The 24,617-nt window shown below is 41.9% G+C and overlaps 1 protein-coding gene across 2 annotated transcripts in view; it reads right to left on the minus strand.

Moving 5' to 3' along the window:
- GABRA2 (gamma-aminobutyric acid type A receptor subunit alpha2) overlaps positions 1 to 24,617 on the minus strand; it is a 1,382,295-nt gene that overhangs the window by 636,262 nt on the left and 721,416 nt on the right. For both annotated transcript variants that reach the window (XM_044061400.1, XM_044061401.1), the window contains exon 5: positions 15,810 to 15,892. In XM_044061400.1, the coding sequence (XP_043917335.1) occupies positions 15,810 to 15,892 (83 nt within the window). The remainder of the gene's footprint in view (positions 1 to 15,809; positions 15,893 to 24,617) is intronic.

The raw sequence follows: 24,617 nt of genomic DNA on the forward strand, positions 1-24,617 counted from the left end.
TGGAGTAGGTACTCTACGGGGCGGTCTTATGTTTTTAGTCCCTCTGAGGTATTGTTTTAACAGAGGATTAGAGAAAATTGGTGGATCCGTGTTGTAATGAGCAGAGATGGCAGAGGCATGGATCTTGATGGATGAGAAGGAGAGGCATTTGTCCAGCATCTCAGTTAAGTATTGTAGTATCTGAGGAATGTTTGGGACAAGAGGGTCAAGGCTGTGAGCTTGGTTCCAGGCACAGAATCTCTTCCATTTATCCGAATAGGCTTTCCTGGTACTAGGCCTTCTGGCCTCCAGAATGACATCCATAACAGCTTTGGAGAGAGGCATTGCTTGCTTGACTAAGGAATCTTCCATGCAGCTAGGTTTAAGGTCTTTAGCTGGCTGTGTAGTATTTGATTGTTGTGCTGAGTCAGCAGATGTGGGATTTGAGGCAAAATCCAGGGTGGTTCTTGTGCTAAGCTCCTTAAGATTGGGTACCAGTGCTGGCGTGGTCAGTCTGGTGCAATCAGGATCATCTTTGGCTCTTCTTGCCTGGCTTTTATGAGTACCTTTGGCAGGAGAGGTAGAGGTGGGAAAGCGTATACTTGTAGGTTCTCCCAGCTGAATGAGAGGGCGTCTATTTTCCATGCTTGTGGATGGTAACTCCTTGTGCAGAATTTTTGTAGCTGGCAGTTTATTGGGGATGCAAACAGATCTATGTCCAGGCTCCACCATTTCTGTGTTATCATTCTGAATATTTGTGGATTCAATTCCCATTCATGGTGATCCATGATGTTTCTGCTTAAGTCATCTGCCAGTGTGTTTTTCTCTCCTGGCAAGAATTGTGCTTGCAGATGAACTTGAAGGTTTATAGCTGTGTTCCACAAGGTCATGGCTTGTCTGCATAGGGGGTAGGAGTGAGTGCCCCCTTGCTTGTTTATATACCACATAACTGTGGTGTTGTCTGTCTTTAGCAGTAGTTGTCCTGGATGCAGCAGGTCCTTGAAAGCTATAAGGGCATTTTGTACAGCTAGCATCTCTTTTTGATTGATGTGAAGATGCCTTTGTTCTGCAGGCCACGTGTCCTGAATACATTTGCCTGCCATGTGTGCTCCCCAAGAGTAATCCGATGCATCTGTTGTCAGTGTTTGCCTGGCTGTGGGTTGTGTAAAAGGCTGTCCCTTGTTGAGGTGACAAGCTTGAGCCCACCATTGAAACTCCTGTTGAAGGCAAGGGATTAGTGGTATAACTGTTTCCAAACTTTGACAGTGTTGAGACCATACATTCTTTAGGTACCATTGTAGTTTCCTCATATGCAATCTGGCATATGGAATTAGTAGTATGCAGGATGCCATGTAACCCAAGGCCTGCAGAATTGTTCTTGCAGGGAATTGGGTCTTTGTTGCCATCAATTAAAAGTATTGAGTCAGTTGTCCTTGCTTGTCTGGCATGAGATAGGCCATCTGAGCTGTTGTGTTCAAGCTTGTGAGGGCACTAGTTTTGATTTCTTTTTGTTTACTGTGTACCCCAGGCAACTTAATAACTTTTTTACAAACACCAGATACTTTAGAAGAATGTCCTTGCTCTCTGCTTGAATCAGGCAATCATCCAGGTACGGATAAATTTGAATTCCTTTCTGTCTGCAAAATGCAAGTACTGGTGCCAGGCACTTTGTGAAGACCCTGGGCGCAGTAGATAAGCCAAAGGGCAGTGCAGAGAATTGGTAGTGCATTGAACCATCTATGAATCTGAGGTATCTTCTGTAGTTTTGTCTGATAGGACATGCAGGTATGCCTCCTTGAGGTCCAAAGTCACGAGCCAAGCTTTATTGCCCAGCATGGGAAGAAGCTGCTGTAATGTCAACATTTTGAATTTCGGAACATCCAGGTAAGTGTTTAGAGATGAAAGATCCAGAATGGTCCTCCAGGCTTTGTCCTTTCTGGGTACCAGAAAGAGTCTTGAGTAAAATCCTTGTCCTTGCTCCTGTGATGGTACCTTTTGAAAAGCTCTCACATCCATGAGTGCTGTAATTTGTTTTTGAGCCTCTGCCCATTGATTTGGTGGCAGATTTGGCATTCCTTTTAACCTTGGCAGAGTGTGAAAGTGGAATCTGTAACCTTGAAATACAATGTCAAGAACCCATTTGTCTTTGGTGATCATTTGCCAATTGTGGTAGAAGAGTGCCAGTTTTCCTCCCAAGGGGGCTGCCAAGAGGGATTTGTTTGGCAGCTGTAGTGGGAAGTCAATGGAGCTGCTTTTTAGATGGCTGGGGCCTGTCTTCCTCTTCTTTCTGGGCTGATGCAACCCATTGTCGAGGCCTGTAAGGACCTTGTGTTTGACCTCTACCTCTTGGACGTCTGTATCTTCCCCTTTGAGGTCTGTCTGTAATTGGAAAGGACCAATTCTTAGTTGGCCAGTTTCTGCTAAATCTAGGAGGCTGAACCTGTAAGAAATCCTTCACCGTTTGCATAGATTTTGCCTTATCCTCCATTTTCTTTAATACCTCTTCTGTCTTAACTCCAGATAACACATCCTGCTGCAAAGGTGCATCCAATAATTTTGCTTTAACATGATCTGGTAACGTATGTTCTTTTAACCAAGCATGTCTTCTAATGACAGAACCTGTAACTGCTGCTTTGCAGGAGGCCTCTAGAGAATCAAAACCACATTGCAAAGTATGCTTTCCCACTTGTTCAGCTGCATGCAATAAATCCTGCATTTCTTTTAAATTAGGAGGATCTGATTCTGGAAGCATTTTTTGTTTTAACTGAGACAGTAAAAATTGCTGATATTTTAGCATGTGAAACTGGCAATTTAAGGCTCTCATTGCTAAAGTTGCAGACGTATATACTTTCTTTCCCCATCTGTCTAATGCTCTGGAATCTCTGTCAGAGGGAACTGGATTCTTGGCTGATGAGGCCTTAACTCCTTTGGGTACCTGAGAAATGGTTTCAGGGTCAGCTACAGGGCTTTTATACAGAAATTTATGTGAGTCAGGGACTCTGTAGTATCTGTCAGGTTTAACAGGGGCTGGAGGTAAGGAATCAGGATTTAAACTGGATTCAGTATACACATCATCCACAATATCTAACACTGGTGGAATAGCAAGGGGTCTGTGTTGAGGTAATAAAAGGAAGTCACTGAGCCTTTTCTTGGATTCTGAGTAATCCTGGCCTCCCCAGTGGAAATGCTCCCTCATGGTATGAAGGGTTTCCCCAAAGGTGTAGTCCTCAGGCGGTGAGGCTGATGGAATTGATTCCTCAGCATCAGAATCCTCATAAGGGGGTAAAGAGTATCCTAGGTCTGAGGATGAATCAGAAGAGATGGACACCTGGTCGGATGAGTCATAGTCTGCATCCTGTCTAAGCCTTTTATCAGGACGGGGATGGGACCCCCTGATCAGAGTGATTAGGTCTTCGGCCATTTTTAGCATTTGTTTCTGAGGCATGGAGGCCTGTCCTGGAGAATGCTATATTTGTTTCTTTGATTTTAAAGGAGGCTTAGACTTAGCTGAGGGTTTAATGCTTAACTGAGTAGGTATGAAGACACCCTCTGAAGCTGTGGGTTGCTCAGCTACTCTGGATCCCTCTGAAAGGTTAGTCACGGTAGGCTGAATAACTTGTGCATCCAAAGGCCCAGCCAACTCCATGTGGGAGTCAGAGGTGGCCTGTGGTTCTACAGAAGCGGTCGTCAGGGGCTGCGAAGGCGCCTCGCTGAAAACCAGAGAACTGGCGACTGGCCTAGAAGAGACTTCGTCGTCAGTTTTGGGCATGGGATGCCTATCCTTGTCTTTGCGTTTTTTGTGTATTCTGGTCGTTGGAAGTTCCGACGGCATGGTATAATTGAATTTTCTACCAAAATAATGTTGGGCAAAATCAAAGCAACATTTAATAGTGCGCTTGTTAAACCTAGCATAAAACTGACATCCAGTGATGTTGTGGTCTGGGCCTAGGCATGGGATACAATAGGAATGGAAATCCTTATGAGGTATTTGCTTCCCACAAGAAATACAGTTATTAACTTTTACTGACATCGGTCTGAGGCAAGAAAAAGTTTCCCCAATGGGGTACTTAGCTTTGTAGAAGACTTCGGTTCTGGATTTGGAATGGAAATCTCAGGAGACGGCCGACCGGCACTTGCGAACTGCTTTTGCTTCGGGCACCGCATGGCAAGAAAGACTGAAGAAAATGGCGTTGGCTGCATCTTATATACCCCTGTCGCACTGATGTCAGGGAGGAGGTGACAGCAACCGATGTCGGACCAAGACTTTGGAACTCAGGCCGACTGGGGAACCGCCTGACGGCAGGATAACCCAAGTGTAACGACTGCAGCAATGTAACACGATGAACATCTGGGGAAGAAAACAGGCAAATCTATGGTTTGAATAATGTTGGACTATGAGACTACCTTTGGAAGAAAGAATGGACTGGTTCTGAGTGAAACTCTACCCTTGTGGAAAATTAAGTAAGGGGATTTTGAGCATAAAGCTTGCATCTCAGAAACACATCTTGTGGAAGTTATAGCTATGGGGAAAAGCATTTTCCATGAAAGAAACTTTAAGTCACATGTCTCTGTTGGCTCAAAGGGAGTAAACACCACAGAGCAAAGAAAAATGGTTGGATCCCATGGGGGTAATGGGTCTTTAAATGGAGGACTTAAATGCAGGGTTCCTTTGAGGAACACTACATAGTCTATGTGAAATTAGAGGAAGGTCCCCAAAACCATTACGGAAGGTAGAAATGGCAGCTAATTGCACTTTAACTGTGGAGGCAGAAGCCCCTTGCTCAAAAAGAATGGCTAGAAATTCTAGAGCTTTTTCCACAGGAGCTGAGAATGGATCATTATCATAAGCCCAGGTTGAAAAATGTCTTCCACTTACTAAGGTAGAGTTTCCTGGTGGATGGTCTATGGGAAGCCAATAGAATTTTCTGAACTGGGGTAGGTATATCATTATGCCTGGTGTATAGTGGAATTGGACCTTGAGATTTTGAAGGTTGGGGTGCACCAGTCTCTAAGGGTGAGACAGCAGGTCTGGAATTGGGTCCAGAATCCATAGACAGTGAACTAGATGAGGCCATAGGAAGGAGAACCAAATTTGTTGAGGTCAATAGGGTGTAATGAGGATCACTTTGCTTCTCAACCTGGCTGCTTTCTTGAGAAAGAGTGGAATTAGAGAGAAGGGAGGAAAGGCACAGTGAAAACTCAGGGGCCAATCAAGGAGAAAAGTGTCTCTTGGTGACTCCCCGAGGAGGGATTAGGACAAAGTAGTTTCTGCACTTGTTGTTTTGGGGTGATGCAAAAAGGTCACAGCAAGGCTGGCGCCAGCGGCAAAAAAATCCTCCTTGCTATCTTGGGATTGAGAGACCACTTGTGAGGCAGTAGAATGCATCTGCTCAGTTGGTCTGCTATCACGTTTGAACTCCCTGGGATGTCTGTTGCTATCAGAAAGCAGTTGGAGGAAATAGCCCATTGCCACATTCTGAGGGCTTCTAGAGACAGGGGGTAGGACTTGGTTCCCCCTTGTTTGCTGATGTGCCAGAGTACAGATACCTTGTCCAATTGGACTGCAATAGTCCCTAGGGTGAGGACAGATTGAAAGGCTTGCAACACTAATGGCACTGCCCTCAACTCCAGGACAATGATATGCAGATTGACCTCTATCAGGGACCAAGTGCCTTGAGCTGTTCTTCCCAGATAATGACACTCACCCCATCTGGGAGGCATCTGTGGTTACTATGGCCTTGGGTTGAGGAGGACAAATGGATGATCTAATAGGATTTCTTTGTATTCCATCCACCAGGATAGGTCTTTTTTGCAGCGAATGGTGATTAGTATGGGGTAGTTCATTGGATGGGTTAGAACAGGCCATTGTGGTGGTAGAAGCCATTGTAGTAGCAGCATGTGGAACCATGCTAATGGGACTAGAGTGATGGTCACTGCCATGGAACCCAATGCTTGAAGGACTAATAGTGCTGGAACTTTGTTTTTGCATAGAATAGGATGTACTTGGGATTTTATCTTCTGTAATCTGTGCTGAGGAAGGGAGGCTACATGAGAGATGGTGTTCAGATGAGCTCCTCTAAATTCTAAATCTTGAGAGGGGCTTAGCTGAGATTTTGTTTGATTGACTGTGATACCCAAGTTCATGAAGAAATGCAGAATAAACTCTGTTGCTTGAAGCAGTCTGGTGGAAGCAGTGATGAGCCAGTCGCCTATATGTGGAAACACCTGGAATCCGTGCAGTCTCAAGTGAGCTGTTACTGTTGCCATACATTTGGTGAACACCCTGGGGGCTGTGGTGAGACCAAAGGGCAGCACCCTGACCTGAAAGTGACTGGCTCACAGCCGAAAGCGTAGAAACCTTCTGGAGCGTTTCTCCATTTTTATGTGGTATTACGCATCTTGAAGGTCTATACAGCATATCCAATCATTCGTTTTCTTCTAGATGGGTCTGTGACCATCCGGAATTTGGAATGTTGAACACATTTGTTTAGAAGGCTGAGATCCAGTATAGGTCTCAAGTCCCCTGTCATTTTTGGAACAGCAAATAACCCTGAGTAAAATCTGGATCCTATCTGGTCTGGTGGGACTTCTTGGATGACTCTTTTTTTTTTTTTTTGTAGTTTTTGGATTTCTAAGGCTGCTTGGTCTCTCTGATTGGGTGGAACATTGGCAAGATTTGTTGGAGATCTGGGATAAAGGGTGAAGAGGACAGAATAACCTGGGGTAATAATTCTCAGCGTCCAAACATCTGTGGTTATCTGTAGTCAGGCTTTTGCATGCAGAGAAAATCTTCCCCTGACCACTTCTAGAGATAAGCAATTGGGCCTCCTTTCAGGAGCTCTAGTAGGAATGGCCAGAGAAAGAGTCTCTGAAACCCTGAGTTTGTGGGCCACCTCTGAATTGGAGTTGGTGTCTTCCATTAGAGCTCTCCCCATTGCCCCGAGGGAAGCCTCCACCACTTCTGTCCTGGAAAGGCCCTTGGGATGTTTTGAACCACATCTTCCCACTCCTCTGATTCCTAGAATAGGAACAATGGGGAGCAGAAAAATGTACACCCACAGCAGACAGGGTCTTTCCATCCTTCTCACACCTAACCAGACTTTCTTTAACTTTGGGGCCGAACAAAAAAGATCCGTCAAAGGGAGCATTGATGAAGGAAGACTTGAATGGCTCCGCTAACTCAAACAGGTGCATCCAGGTGTGTCATCTGATAGCAACACCTGAACCAGCTGACCTGGTCATCCCTTCAGCTACATATGAAAGAAGCCTCATGTTTGAGTTATAAATAGACTCCAGGGTAGCTAGCTGGGAGGCCACTTTTTCTTGGACCTTATCAGATACATCACCTGCTAGGGTGTCTGATAGTACCTTGATCAGATACCTCTGGAGCCTAGTGAAGTTTGCCAGAAAATTTGAGGACCTTAAGGCGAAGGTCAATGATGCATAAACTCGCTTTCCAAATCTGTCCATTGCTCTAGACTCTTGATTAGGGGGATAATCAGAGGAACTTTCCTCAGCCAGTTCCTTTGTGGTGGCCGCTGCTACCACTATGGCACCTATTGCTAACCCTTTAGCCCAATCTTGATGTTCATATTATAAGCTCAAAGGTCCTGTTCATCGAATACAAAAAGAGCGACACATATTTACTGAACCACGACTACACGAATTCCGTAAACCACAAAATTTAAAATCACAAATCGTAATACTCTGCCAATCTACCACCTGCGACATACTACCTACCCAAACAAAATAAATAAACCACATACATACACTATATCTATGCACTTACCTTAACCCACACCCAAACCTTAAGGTCTGTAACTATCGCACACTTACCCTACAGAGATATACCCAAACAAAATAAATAATCCACACACATACACTTAACAAAACCTTACTTCTAACCCTACATTAAACCTTACATACATTACCTATCTATGCACTTACCTTAACTCGCACCCTAACCCTAAGGTCCGTAACTATCGCACACTTATCTTACGGAGCTATACCGCAGATGGGCCAACTATGACGAATCGACATTTCGAATTTCCTGGTTTTGAATGTTCTCTGTTTTCGTTGTTTGTGCAATACATGTCACTCTTTTCGTATTCGCTGAACAGGGCCTTTGAGTTTCTAATATGAACCCCAATGTTGGTAGTCTTCAGGTGCAGAAAGGATCTTATCCAGTCTCCAGGGAATCAGTTCTATGGTGTCAGGAGATTTCCAAGCCTGCTGAATGATCAGTTTAATGAGACTGTCAGTGGGAGCAGTCACCCAGGAAGTAGATGGGTGAGAACCAAAGGCTTGCAAGTACACAGACTCCTCAGAGGTAGGGTCTTTGGGCTTCCAGTTATGCCTCTGTTTAAGGATCTCAAGAATATCTCCAAAGGATATGTCTTCCGGGGGGGATCGGGGGATCCCTCCCCATCATCAAAATCAGTGTCCTCAGTGATGGCCTCTTCAGGGGAGTCCAGGTGTTTCCTCTTACATGTTTTCTGTTGAAGAGGTTCCTCAGTGGGAATGTCCGAGGAGGTCTCAGAAGAAGGGTGGTCTTCAGCTGGGATATCTTGCAACCTTGGAGCTCCCTGTCCTGATAAGAAGGGGTCAGTGGATGAAACTCTGAGACAGCAGGAGCCACCTGACAACCTGCACTGGTCAATGCTCTCTCCATAACCTGGAAAGCGCCCCTCCCCCGAGGAGGGATCAGAGCCAGGAACCAAGAAAGAAGAACTTGGAACCGGGGTCACACCCTGCCCAGAGAAACCCACCTCTAAAGCTGGAGCCGAGGAAGGACCCCAGCTGCCAGAGTCCCAAGAGGTCAGGACAACTCCGAACAAAAAACAGGAATCGACGCAAACCTCTTGGGCCTGACAGCAGAGCCACAATCTCAAGAATCCACCTGTCCCAAAGGAACCAAGGTGGTCAGAGCCAAGTCTGGAACTGAAGGCAAGGGGGCTGTCAGTGCAGGAACAGTAGGAACCTGACTTTTCACAGTGGGGAGCTCTAAAGCCTCCGAGGAGGTCAGAAGAGAAAGAACTGTAGGAGTCCTGGGAGAAATTATCCCTGTTCCAGGAGGGAACAGGGGGTTGGGAAGAAGTAGAAAGAGCCCTAGCTGTGTGGAGATGGTCCACCAATCTCACCACATCAACTTCAGTGAGACTCTTGGAGGTGCGAACAGACAATCCAGTGGGAGATTATGGCCTTTCTATAAAGGGACGGGAAGTTGACCAAAGAAGGGGACAACGGAAGGGGAATACTTTATCCAGGGTGTATAAAGAGGATCACTTTTTGGCACCGAAGGGGCGTTATGACCCTCTGCTGTGCAGAAGGAGATGCTGGCAACAACATGGAAATCAAGTAAGCCAGTGGCAACGCTGGTGCTAGTGCTGGAGCCGGTGCTGCTGCTGGCGCCTTTGCTAAAGGCGCAGAGGTGAATGATGCAGAAGAATAAGTGGATTCAGAGAGCTTCATAGCCTTAGCTCTTGGTTTGAAGGAGGAACCAACTGAAGGAAACTTTTGTTTTCTTGATGTCGGTGTCAATGGAGACATCAGCACAGAAAGACTTGTTTTGGAACTAAAGGCCTTTGGAGACTTATTGGTCTTGGATAAAGCTTCTTTAAAGGGGGGGGTCTTATGAAGCCCTTTAAGAATAAGCTTGTTACAACATTCTACCAAGGCCCTAGTACTGAAGGCCTGGTAGATGGAGCACTCTTTGTCTAAATGTGGAGCACCTAAACAATACACACAAGCCATATGTCCATCAGAGTTAGGCATTTTTCAGCTGCAGTCCTGGCACTGCTTAAATCCAGTTGTGCCTTTGGACTTATCTACCATATCGAGAAGTGGCAAAAAAATAAACAGTCATGCTACACACACACACACACACACACACACACACACACACACACACACACACACACACACACACACACACACACACACACACACACACACACACACACACACACACACACACACACACACAAAGATAGACAGGAAAAGGAGAAGGTTGTACCAACAATGAAAGAAAGAACTACCAAAATGATAGAAAAGGAGAGAGGAAAAACGACCACTGATGGTAGGGAAAGGAATACCAACGGGTATAAAAATTACAACTATAAACAATGGTACACAAAGAACACCAATGTGTACAGAAATGCACACACAAGTAAAAAAGGTGGGTAGAGGAAAGAAAAATATTAAAGTTTTATAGGAAAGGAAAGTAGAAAGACTAATACATTTTGAATATTACTTAGCTGTGAGAGGAGAGTTGGCTGAGGCTTCTTGCTATAAGAGCTACAAATGAGATCTCAGGTGAATTGGAGAGGGGCATTGTGAGTAGAGTATTAGCTTGAGAGATATTTGGCTGGTGCAAGCTGTATAATAACCAGACTGGTTTAGAGGATCAGAACCAAATACCCAAGAGTCAATGGATGAAGATTGACAACATCAGATATCTAGTTAGCAGTATGTCTGGGATAATGTTTGGAGATACAAACAATGAATACTGAACAGAAGGGATCTCAGTAATGAGCTCTCAGGAATACCTCTAATCACCCTTTTGCTTTCTGAAGTGGCACCTGCTACTTTAACGACATGGCTTCTATCTATCAGCAAGTTTGTGATCTGTCTTTCAACATAAGGATCCACATTCAGATATTTAAGTTTATTTTGAAAACCAGCCTGGGGGAAAAAGTAAAAGTCTTGGCTAGAGCCAAATATGTTGTATGAACTGCATGGCTGCTATCTACTGCATCTGTGATTTTTTTGAGGAAGTTTAGGCTGAAACAGGGTACACTTGAACTTGTATTCCTTGAAAGAAAAATGTACTGTGCTTACTGGTTTAGAAAGTTAAAACTGGAAGACTTACAACCTGTGCTTGAATGAGATACTAAGGAAAAATGAAATTTAGCACAGATTAATCAAACAACTTACCGATAATATGGAGCATGCTGTAAACATATCTTACACTTTCTTCGGTTTGAGTGAAAGTAACACCTATTTTAAGATTTGATTTAAAAGATACAAGACTGTGCAATAATATAAACGTTATTCTTGACTGAACGTTTGGCTTAATAACAATGTAATTATATTGTTAGAGTGCTTACTCTGTATCTGTGACTCAAGCAAATGCTGCAGAATAAAGTGTCACACTCTTCATACAGGTAAAGAAAGTAAAGAATTTGGCCCATACTGCCATTCCTGCAGACGTTATTATAATAATGATTCTGGAATGGAAGAATTCTGTAAAACCTTAGCAAAAATAAATACCACCCCCCCCCCCAAAAAAAAGCCAAGCTACTATGCATCCAAGTAACCTTGCATAAAAGCATGCTACAGATAGTAAAGCCCCACCAAGAGTATATTTGCACTCATGCTGTTACCGAACACCTTGTCATACCGCTCAGTGTTTACTGGGTAGGATTTTTCTGGTGGTTCCGCCCAGAAGTGGTTTTCATTGTGCTCCCAAAAGCTGGAAGGTGATGCACGCCAGGTACTACTTTGGAAAGTGGCACCCAGTTATTTTGTGGCTCTCCTGCTAATTTTCAAGTGATCTAAAGGATGTGTCACTATATGAGTGGATCAGCCTGCAGGAATATATCTTCAATGATGAACCTCAAGAGGGTAAGGCAAACCTCTCACCTGATCTTGTCATTGACCAGCAGTAAAGCAGAACAGTAGCACAGCATTTCACAGCATGTTTGTGTCTGTACCTTTTCACTGCAGAAGCCATAATGGTCTAAGCTGCACAAAAATCTACACCTAACCTAAAAAAGGCTATAGCCTAGACCAGTTCAGCCACAAATGTGGTCAATCAACAAATCAGTGAAACTCACCCAGTGCTCTGAAGATGAGAGTGCCAGAATACTCCTACAGCCTTGGAAGTTCTGATAACATTGATGCTAAGGTATTTTGCACTGATGATAACACTGATGCTAAGGTATTTTGCACTGATGATAACATTGACGCTAGGGTATTTTGCACTGATGATAACATTGATGCTATGATATTTTGCACTGATGATAACATTGATGGTACGGTATTTTGCACTGATGATAACATTGATGTCCAAGTTTAAGTGCTTTTGTTCACGTTGATAATGAACTTCATCAGAAAACAGAGTTAATAGACATTTTAATGCTGCTTATAATGTAAACAGATCAGGAAAGCTGTACTGCTGAATATGGTGTCTTCCATCATACTATGATTCAGTTGTCAGCTGTCAGTGCAAAAATTCAAAATGTCTTTAAATGAACTAGATGTAGAGGCTGTTTTAGACTCTGTTAGCATTGTGATCCTACGCTTACAAGGAGCTGGATATCAAGAGATTGCTCAGTTATCTGTAACATTTATCCATGGAGAAAGGAGTTTACACAACTACCCAGCTTTCATACACTGTAGGACACCTGTCTGATACATAAAGCATGAACTGGAAAGGATGTTTCTAAAGTGCAAGTGGCACCAGAGGCTTGTAGAAATGTTCCCTTCACCCACTTACATGAGGAGTCACCTAAGAAGGACAGAAAACAAGCACTGGTCCTGGAAGAAAGTTACCCAAGGGGGGGGGGGGGCTGAACCCAATCATGACACTGTGCTGGAGGATGGGAAGCCAGCAATGACAAACCTACAGCTAAAGCACCATTACTTTAGAGTGGTTTATTTAGGGAGCTCTATGAAGCTTGAAAGAATGCCAACAAATGATGGTGCATTTTACAGGGCTGTCAGTACTGCTGCTGTCTTTCTTATTTTGAGGCAACCTTACAATAACTAAAATAGGGAAGGAGCTGTAAATAGCTTTAGGATCATCAGACAGAAAGGAACATGGCATTGAACCATGCAGAAAGCCATTGGTTTGGTGGCCACCCTGGTCTAGAAAAGACAGAAGCAAAGTCACCATATATACATTTTTGGCATGTGTGTCTATGTAATAGTAGAATAAAGTTATGTCTCACACCTGAAGCATAAGTGTACCTCTCCATAAAAAATAGGTTTACTTGGTAACTGTGACATTACCAAGATCCCATTAAAAAGAAGAACTGTAGACCTCAAAGGTCTTTCACGTAAATCAGGTAGAGGACAGCAATGCATATTATTTATCCTGGATTGTGTCAAAATATACCTGAAAACCAGTCCCTTCTGGGTAACCACTGCTAATGCAACTGCCAGAGTGACAGTCATATGTTGCAGTTAGGTCAGGTCAGGACTCCTTTTGTGTCAAAGCATTGTGAAGGTTGCTGCAAGTCAAGCAAAAATGAAACTATGTATAGCATTTCAAAGCAGATGGAACAGTGGAATGATTAGACAAGACAATAAGCAAAGTGTTGCTTAATGCTGCAGTCATACCATAGGAACCTTATTCTTCTAATATATTTACAGCTTTGGATTATTAAATGAATGTTAGCCCAGCAACACAGAGGATCTCTGGATAAAGTGAAAAATAAAGAAAAGAAGAACTATTAGGTGTAATACCTTTGCCATAATATTATACTATTAATATTGTGCTGATGGTAACTGTCAAACAGATGTGGTGAAAATACTGTTGCAAATACTGATGGAATTATGTGCTGTTGCAAATGCATACAACAATGTATTGTTTAACTGTCTTATACTGTATGTTCTTTTGCTCAGGTCGAGACTGAAAATGATCAACTGACCAGTTCACCCACTTCATCAGAAAATAACAGAAAATAAACATATATAAGCACACACACACACACACACACACACACACAGGGTCTATATTATATTAGCGAAAATCCTGTTAAGCGAATACGAAAACACAGACACGTATTGTGCGAACCACGAATATGCCGAACGCACTAAACCATGAAATTCAAAAAGTCGAATCCCCATAGTTGGCCAACTCCACCTCCCACTACATACTGCCTACCCAAACAAAATAAAAAAACACATACATACACTAACCAAAACCCTACTTCTAACCCTAAAGTAAAGCACCAAAACCCTACTTCTAACCCTACACTAAACCTTACATACATTACTATCTATGCACTTACCTTAACCTGCACCCTAACCCTAAGGTCAGTAACTATTGCACACTTACCTTACAGAGATATACCAAAACAAAATAAATAATCCACACACATACATTTAACAAAACCCTAATTCTAACCCTACGCTAAACCTTACATACATTACCCATCTATGCACTTACCTTAACCCGCACCTAACCCTAAGGTCCGTAACTATCGCACACTTACCTTACGGAGCTATACCGCAGACAGGCCAACCATAACACTTCAACATTTCGAATTTCACGGTTTTGGACATTCGGCGTTTCTGTGGTTCACACAATACGTGTCACTCTTTTCGTATTCGCGTAAAAGAACTTTCGAGCATCTAAATGGAACCCTGCGTGTATGTACACAGAAAACTGTACTGCTAATTAGCACATACCATTATACTGCTGCTACAATGTGAAAAACATACAGAGGGTGGTGTATGCACCACTAATGCACTGCCATGCATTTTGTGATGTCATGTTTATTTGTCTTTCCCCATGTTTCCATCTCTATTCATACACACAGTAGTTCTAATGCAGACGTACCTGCATACAAGATAGTTGCTGATGCTGGAACATCACTTCTGTGAGCACAGTTCATAAAAATATGAATTTTGTGCTACACACATTTTTCCTACTGCCTGTCTACCATCAGCTGTCCTGCAATTCTAACAGCCAACTTGTTCTTTATGGGAGACAGTCATTTGCAAGACACCATCATTCCAGCAGTCATCAGAGGTTTTCTGCTTTAAGACCTACCCCAGTCTGAGTGGAAGCTGAAATGCACCTTGTGGTATTGACCAGCTGAGCTTTCTTGCTTGGATGGATTTAGGCTACAGTACTATATGCTGCTTAGCAAGGACTGTATGACCATTGTTTGCACAGAGTCCTGCACACTGACATCTATCAGGTGCAGTCCTCAGTGTGCTGTAGTGCCTAGACCTGTCACAACCTGATTAATAAGCAAGGATGTGATATTACTCATAGTCCTGGTGCAAAGGGCCTCCACAATGGTTTTATTAAATTTCAACTACTGACTCGCCATTAATCTAAAATTCAATAAAAATATTTTCAGTGTAAATGAGGACATACTCTTGGCAAAAAAAAAATGGTTCATCTTTCAAATAAACTAACATATTTAAAATTTCAAATATACATGTAATACCTTTAAAATCAATTAATCCTATTAATTATCACTTATGAACAACTGCACCTAGCAGAATGAATCTGATGAATCAGTATGATAGACACAGTATTAGTAACATTTTTATGCCATTTCTTTTCCAACAATCAAGAAAAGATTTTGAAGCTGATAGCATTGTTTGCACATAAAAGTAATGCCTAAAGTACTGGAAAGAAGATATTTTGCATTTTTATTAGCTGTGACAGAAGCATATATCTAGCGTCATTGCATCTCTGCATTACAGCTTCAATAAGTACTACTAGTATATGTAACTTTTATGGTAAATGTTTATGATAATTTGGTTTACCTGTCTACCTTATTTTTTGCCTGTAGGATATTCAAATAATGTAACAAAAACGGTATTAAAATCTTACTACATTTAAGCAAGATCACAGATTTTGAGGAATGCATCAGTGCACAGCAAATGCGGGATGACTAAATCTCCTAAATAACTAGAAACAATATCCTAAATTAATGCTTTTTGTTGAAGTTATATTTCTTTATTCTGGTTTTGGGGGTACACATGACATAATTAGAAAACTTTCGTGTTCTTTCTCCGTAAAAAAAAAAAAAAAGTTTTCACACATATATGTAAATGATTAACCATCAGTGAGATATACTTACAGCTACCAAATTTTAATGGGCAAGAATGGGCATCCATAGGAAAGTCTTCGAGATGCATTGGACACTCAGCTTGGACTGTAAGTCTGAAAAATATGCATTAGTTATTAAAGAGTCTTCAGACTGAGTCACTAAAACTTTCAATATTGTAAACACATTTTAAATGGAAAAATCAAGCCTGTATACTGATGTGTGTAACATTACAAGAATATGGGTTTGGCATCAGAAATATGCATAACACACGTTCCCTTTACTCTGATATCTGTACACACAGACGCAGACACACCCCCACGCACGCGTGCGCATATACACACACACACACACACACACACACACACACACACACACACACACACACACACACACACACACACACACACACACACACACCAGACAGTAAAACAACTTCTTTAGTATAATAGCTGTACACCTGGTGATTATAAGTAATTTCCTTAACTCCAGAGAGAAAGCAGAGAACAAACACAGCCATTTCCAGGCCTCTGACTGCTGTATAGCCTTGAGGATTGTCATTTTGCCTTTAGTCATTGTGCTAGTTGAATATTTTCAGCTTTTCCGCGTTGCTATAAATTACCCACATTTGTGTGGTGCTGCTCGTCACAGAGCCATGTTTGACAGTGCACTGTACAGGCTCAAGCACTTAGAAACTTAACTTACTCTATATAACCTACTCCACAAATTCCAAGTGTTTTTAGTAGCCAGTAGTTGTGTAAAAGAAGCCCTGGTTTACATGATGAGGTGTGTTGCTCTTCATGTGTTGACTTACTTTGTTCATTTTAGATAGGAAGCACTCTAATCAAATGCCAACTTCTTAGTGCTTCTCCCCTATTAGCCCACATTAGCAAGCACCTGGTATCATGGATTTGCACTTTCTGTCTCTGTAATCAGCTTGGTCGAAATGGGCATCCTGAGAGGTCTCATGTTTTGTGACAACCACCTACTACTTAAACAAAATAGCACAGTGTGTGTGAGAAATGTAGTAAGATAAGGTTAATGGAGGCAAAGCTCTTACACAAAGCCACTACAAATAATAAGCAGGTTGTCAGTACCACATAGCACTATGCTAAACAAATCATACACAGCTCATATCAAACACACAGACCTACATACACTGAGGCTCCTAAAAGTAGTCTACCTAAACCACAGAGGCTAAAGATTAAACACAGGCACTGCAATATTACCTCTGATCTTCTGATGAAGACATAGTCAAAAGCACTCACTCTGTTTGTTTGTGAGGATTTACATCCTGTTGTTTGAAGGATTATATTTGTTCTTTATTAAAATGTGGCTATGTAAGCCGCGGTGGTACAGCGGTAGCATTGTTGTCTCACAGCAAGAGGGTCTCCTGTTCAATTCACGGCTGGAGTGCCTTCTGTGTGGAGTCTGCATGTCCTCCCCATAGTCGAATGGCCTCCGAAAGACATGCGTAAACGGGCGTGCCTTCAGTGAAGGTTGGACGTCAGGCTGGCAACTCGGCACCATAAAAAAATCTACTGCCAATCATTAGCGGACCTGAATTCCGCTGTGGCAACCCCTAACCGGGAAAAGCCAAAAAGACAAACAAAGACAAACATTAAATTGTGCTGGTTTTATTTTGATCTTATCTGCTGAAAACGCATTCTACTCTCTCTTCGTGGTGATATTGCAGTGCTTGTGTTTAATCGTCAATCATTGTTTTAACACTGCAGTCATCAGTGGTTAGTGTTTTCTGTCTGTTTGTTTAAACCACAGAGGCCTCCTAAATTTAACTAAGACACAGGGATCCTCAAACAGCTTCACAAACATATGTCACAGGCAGCACCCACCATGAAACATACATCTAGGAGTCACACTAATACATCATTCACCAGGCTATGCAAGGAGAAGGTCATGATCAGTTGCCTGTCTTGTGCAAGGATATACCACATCATGCAGGCACTCAAGTCCTGGCACCACAAGTACACATATGTTTCCAGATCTCAAAATACTAGGTCAACTCTTAGAGGTGTTTCATTGACGGACTAATTGGCATGTGTGGATGTTCTCCCGAAAGGCACTGTAATGTACTTCTTGAAGTTGAGTTTTAAACCGTGACTTTGGCACCAATCATTTATCTGTGTTAGGCCCTCTCACAGGATGTTAGTGTTGTGGGGGGAATCTATGATAGTGCACAATTTACAGTAATCTGTGAATTTGGTGAGCCACATTCCCTTGACACTAGCTCTGACTTCTGAGAAGTAAATGCCAAAAAGGAGCGGGTCTGGCAGGGATCCCTGTGGTAATCCACTGGTGACCGGTCTCTTGATGGAGGTGGTCTCAATGATCTTGACTTCTTGGGTCCTATCTGTGAGCCAATTGTCAGTCCAGTGAGTTATGTGGAGATTTATGTCTAGTTTGGTGAGTCTGTCAACAATACTTGCATGAGGGATCATATCAACCATCTTAGCCAGGTCAAGGTAGGTGGTATGCACAGTCTTCCACTAATCAATTGACTTGGTGACTCTCTTGAAGACGTCTACCAGATTAAGTAGGCATGACCTTCCCTTGACATAGCCAAATTGGGATGGGTCAAGTATCTGCAGGTTGCCAATGTCCATGTTGATCATTTTAATTGATTTGCATAATAGGCTGATGGGTCTACAGTTTCTGTGGTTAGTTAATGGACCATCCCTGTGAGGAAGGATGACTGTTGCAGTCCTCTATTCACTTAGTATGCAACCTGTTTTGACGTAGTAGTTGAAAAGCACCTCAAGTGTTCTTGAAAGGTAATGTTTTAAGCTATTTAGTAAGCAACAGAGAATAGTGTCAGGACCACTGAGGCAGTGATTTTGGCATTGTCAAGCACTGCCAAGACCTGCTCCCTGCTGATAGTTGGGGGGATATGCTACAAGGATTTCACAAAATTTGCCAGCCAGCAGATTGGCTATGTCTCTCTGTTCAGTGAAGATGGTGTCACTTATGAATACAGAATGCTGCTATATATTACATTTAAAGTTCTGGACATAGCTAAAGAAGGCTTTATGATTGTTTTTAGCCTGCATGGCTCTTCTGACCTTATAGTTGGCCTTGTTGTACTTAATTATCCTCTTCGTTTTGTTAGTTTAGTCAGTTAGCTCTTGTCTTAATGAGAGTAGCTCTTTCTGATTTTGGTCATTACTTTTTTTCCTTTTGTTATATAACCTGTTAAGGTCAGGATTTCGCCAGTCTGGTTTGCTTTTCTTGTTTGTTATGGGCTTAGTAAAGCAGTGTCTATGCAGCAATTCACATGTTTGTGTAGGGTTTCTGTGAATAATTCTGCATAGTTGCTGTGATCTTGGGGCTCAGGGAGTCATTGAATTTTGATAACTGTCAGTCAGTAGGATGTAGTTTGCTTTACAACAGCTATTAACTGATACAGGTTGCTGGGTTTTCTGAGTTGATTTTTATTTGGAAGTTGACAGCTTTATAAACCAATCCCACCACTGAGGACATGACACGGGAGGGAGGGAAGTAATCACCCATGTTGGTAAGTATTAGGTCTAGTAGAACTTCTGGTCAGAATGTGCTCTACCTGGTCCAGGGCATTTATGTTAATAAAGTCCATAGGTTCATAGGTTAGCAGCCTTTTTAAGCCTACCCATGCATCCCAGATGAGAATCAAACCCTGTACTTTTTCTCTGTGAAGTTGACACCTTAACCATTATGCCAACGGTCCACAAACGTGAGAATCAAAGCCTGTATCTTGTGTCTGTGAGGTAAACACCTTAACCATAATGCCAACCCCAGGAAGAATTGTGCCTGCAAGTTTGATGCAGTGTATGTTTCCCAGACTATAGAGGGGTAATTAAAGTCCCCTATAAATAGGATATTTTGTTGCATGGTTTCTCCAGTAGGTCTAGGTACAAGTTATTAAATTCTTGGGGCACAGATGGTTACCCATAATTAACCAGGATATGGTAAGGGACTTTTATCTATGGTGACTTACATATGGATGAACTTCAGGGAATAATTCTGTTTAACCAACCTGGAGGTATATTTGTTTCTGATGTAGATCAAGACGCCTCCACCTTTAAATCCTGTCTGTGCTGCAAGTTGGTGTAAAGGTGTGGAAGGCACTGTAGCCTTGCATTGTTGGAATACTTTCTAAGAATTTTCAGTAATGGCACAGGTGTCCACATTCTCCAGAGTGAGGAAAGATTGTAGGGTGTGGAGTTTCTTGTTGAAACTCCTAGCATTGAGCAGTAACTACCATAAGGTTGCTCTGAGGTTTTTTTTTTTTTTTTTTTTGCCATGTTGAAAGGTTTGTCATTTTGTCATTGATTGAAAAAGGATCTAAAGGATGGATAAAGTTTAGCCAATATCCAAAAGCCTGGGGGGGACATGAGCCGTTTGTTGTAAATGTGTGAGAGGTTCTGCAGCCTTGCACTACTGGAATACTTTGTAAGGCTTTTCATGATGTCTACATTCTCCAGAGTGAGGAGAGCTTGTAGGGTGTGGAGATTCATGTTGAGGCTCCTAGTACAGAGCAGTAACACTCTTATGGTCTGCTTTGGGTTTTTTTTTTTTGCTATGTTGGAAGGATCTAAGACGTAGATAAATGTTTAGCCAATATCTCAATGACTGGGGGAGGGGGGCACATGCAGACCACCCTTGGCAAAGCAACATGGTCTATTAACCATGTCCTACCATGCTGACAGCTATTGAATTCCCCTGGACACCACAAACTAAGCTAATTGTGAAAATCAATAAATTTTTTTTAATTATACTGTGGCATCATCCTTGGTGAAGGTAGAATGCTGCTCACTGCAAGGCACATACCTGTCTGTGACACATATTCAGAGAAGCCCATAATGTTTCTTTTCATACGTCTCAGGTCATTTATACATACATGGTCTAAGACAGAACCATATTTGTAGCTGTGGTGAAATAACTCAAATGTGTGTGTGATATCACAGATCCTGGTTCCACATAAACAACTGACCATTATCTTCTCCCTGTCTAGCCTGGAGATTGGAGCATCTGTGTATCATACAATGCAGTCCCCTATGATAACAGTCCTAGGTGAAGTGTTTGCTTACCTTATACACTTTGATCTTGGGGACCATTCGGTGTAGGCTTACGTTTAGTGCTGTTGCTTTTGGTGTGTGCTTTAGAGATTGCTGAGGATAGGTGATGTTGTTTGTATGCTTAGAAGGTCTTTGACATTGGGAAGGTTTCTTTTAAGTGCCTCATCATAGCATGGTTTATGGGTGTGGCAAGTAGTAGGTGTGGAGGGTTTAGTGTGTGTGTTCTTGGCAACCTTGTTTGTACGCAAGATTTTTTTGCCTCCAATAAAAATGTGTACATACATTGCTCATATATATATATATATATATATATATATATATATGTGTGTGTGTGTGTGTGTGTGTGTGTTAGATTCTTTAAGGATTAAATGGTTGTATGAGAACATGAGACAATTGCTACAGTGTCTCAGGATGCCCATATCTACCAAGCTGGCCACAGAGGTATTTGGAAATTGCATATCTATGTTGTCTGGGCCTGTATTAGGGTGGTCTTTTATGGTTTTAGTACTGGGTTTTACAGAGATCTCTTGAGAGGTTTCAAGGGTTAAAAACAGATGTTAGATAGTGCTAGGATATGGTAGTAGTGCTGTTTGATGTACAGACTAGCTGCTCCAAGCTCAAATCTGTACAATGCTTCACTGTGTTACACGTTATAGTCCTAATATAGTGTTATAGGTAAATTTTACTGTCTGTTTACATCTGTAGAAGGCACTGCCAGCTGACATAGCTGCACAATGAGAAACTCCATGCAAACATGCCTAATTTATAGCAAACAGATAAAAGCTGAAAACTAATTCCTGTGCACTTTGGTCATTAAATGATTACACCTTGAGCTCTCTGGGAGTGCTTTTCAACTCAGAGAGATCAAGGAAACACCTTCTGCCACAAAATTGATGATTCTGGACCTCTGAATGTAAAAGCACTGCAGAAAGGACTCTCAAGTTTATTCAACAACAAACAACTAATTCCCTTGCTAGATCACCCTTCTGCAACGTGATTTAGAAACCAAAGAGTTATAAAGACCAAAAGACAGAGAAAGTGAGTGATTTTTTTTTCTGTTATAAAATGAATCAAATGCTTTAAAAATGTAGTCATACAGCAGTGATCACAATTAACAGCAAGTGCAAGCGGAAACAATCAAGTAAAGCAGCTTATCTTAGTCTGGATGGCTCTGGATGCAGTAGCAAAACTTTAAACTCTCAGGTAAGGTGGCCAGTCAAAACTGAGCTCTGTGAAAGGATAACAGAGCCATTAAAATGCACCTTATTTATAGCAAACAGAAAGAAGATGAGAACTGACTCCTGTGCATTATAGCCAATAAGTGATTACATTTTTAGGCCTCCTTCCCAACTCAGGGAGACAAGGCAAATACCTTCTGATCCTGGACTCCCTAATGTAAAAAAAAAAAAAAAAAAATAGCAAAAAGGACTTTCAAGTGCAATTCAACAACAAACAACTAAGTCCTTGTCTTACAGCCTTTTATGGGTTTCACAACTCAGATAGACCAGGCCATCACCTACTTCCAGCACATGGACTATCCCAGTCTTGTTAATATAAAAACACAAAAAAGATTGCTTGAGAGTGTAAAGCTACTACAAAATAACTTAAAAAACTACCTGGATAATGCGATTTCAAGTATTAGACACCTTTAAAATTATTTAAAGTGCAAAATCAGCAAATTAGCACTCTAAAACAGTTAACAAATCTGCTATATGCCAAGGATGGAACAGGATTCATTTGCTACCCTCTCAGAGTGTGGGAAGGGTGCCAAGCAGATGGGAACCCTGGGAAAATGAGCAGGAGATGATTTCTAGTAAAGTCGGTTTATTCAAGACCAATACTGGTTTGCTAGGTGGGCACTCAGTATTATGGATCTATGGAAAACAATGGGTAGGAAGGGTGATTAAACAACATATGCAACACATAACAGCAATGAAAGTGGTGAGGAAGGGATTTTGGAAATCAGACTGGGACCTCTTTACCCCTTTTTAAGTGCAATCTGGATAACTGGATGGGAAATAGAAAATACATTCCTGGGATTCCACCTGTGTCCCTGCTGGACAGAGGCATCAGGTGCTGATTTGTCTATGCATGGGCTAAACTCTTGGCTAGACTTATGTGCCTCAGGGCCAATAGCCTAGTAACTTCCTATGATCCTATACCATAAGGGGCAGAGGCCAAGGACACAGACTTTTAAAACAACAAGAGGAAAAATGAGGGAGGGTTGGGAAAAAGTCAAAGTGTAAAAAGCTACAGGTCAATGACCCCAGGTATGTCAAAATTTCAGAAATTGTAGCTTAATGTCTTAGTCTAGTATTTGGCAGACATAAACAACTGGGGAACAGAAAGGTACTGATTTGAAACTTTAAGCAGAAAATTAATAAGAATAATATACAACTCTGCAAGCAAAACTGGAATATAAACAACTGCAATAGTACTGAATCACCATTTTTGGGGCAGAATTCACAATACTCTCACTACTGTAACTCTATCATCTAAGGCACCAGACTATGCAGAAATTTACCAGTAACAATGTTTAAAGGAAAAAAAAAACTCTGCAATTAATGACTAAATGAGGCTCGAATCTGGAAGTAGTTCCCAGTTCTGCCACAACTGTGAATCAACTTGCAAGACTAAGGCCCCAAAAAGGATTCAAAATATAAACAGCTAGTTTTTACAGGTAATTCTACTAATGGAGATATCAGTGCAGTATAATGTATATATACAATCTTCCCACAACTACAAATAAGGCTACAAGACTAAAGTTCAGAACAAGCTAAAAAATGCAAACAGTTACCTTCTTTGGCCAAAACTTCAAAAACCCCAAAAAGTGCAAAAAATGATCACAGGTCACCCTGACTGCAACACAAAACATTTAAGCAGAAGTGAAATAAAAATCTTTACTCACAATTTAGAGTTTTCCACACCTCTCCAAGTCTTGCATAAAAGTTCTCTCATTCAATCAGTACAGCTCTTTTCTAGATACTCTCATTTCCACTTGCCTTCCTCCTGTCTGTCCTAAATCTTCTATGCCAGATTATCTTCTGCTTTCCTGCACATGTTTCTGAACCACTGCAATCTGTTATTTTTGCCCTTTTGTGAAACTGGTGGAACTTCAGATTCTGCACCAATGTCCTCATTTCCTTGTCTGTCCTACAGTGTGCATCCTACTGCACCAATGTCCTCATTTCCTTGTCTGTCCTACAGTGTGATTCCTATCACCCATCTCAGGCGATTATCACCTCTAGCTTCCTTAACAGCTCTGCCTTTCCTGCCCAGGTTTCTGCACCATACAGTAGTACTGGTGATACTGCTGTTTTGTACACCTTACTTGTCAGCGTCTTTGAAACTTTTCTGTCACACACTACCCCGACAAACTGCATCAGTTAGCTGCAGCCTTTGTGATTCTAGCTTTGATCACATTATTCAGACTTACTTTTACCTCAATCATTCCTCTCAGATACTTGAAGTTGTTAACCTATTCCACTGTTTTCCTTCAATTTTTTATTTCAGCTTCTTCTGATTTCCCCATTTGCCATTTCAGTTATCTTACCTTTACTCAGTTTAATCTCATGTGCATTCAGTTTTGCATTCCATTCCCCTATCATTTGCTGACGTTCTTGTCCATAGTCAACCTGTAACACCACATTGTCTGCATACAGCAGTTCTGTGGATCTGTCTCCTTCTACCTGTTTGCTTGCTAATGTAGTCCATTACAGTATGAAAAGTGGTAGGCTCAGTGCTGAACTCTAATGCACAATCTCTGGGA

Source organism: Protopterus annectens, chromosome 2.part0 (assembly GCF_019279795.1).
Source record: "Protopterus annectens isolate FY-2018-M chromosome 2.part0, PAN1.0, whole genome shotgun sequence".
In the NCBI taxonomy this organism is placed as follows: Eukaryota; Metazoa; Chordata; order Ceratodontiformes; family Protopteridae; genus Protopterus; species Protopterus annectens.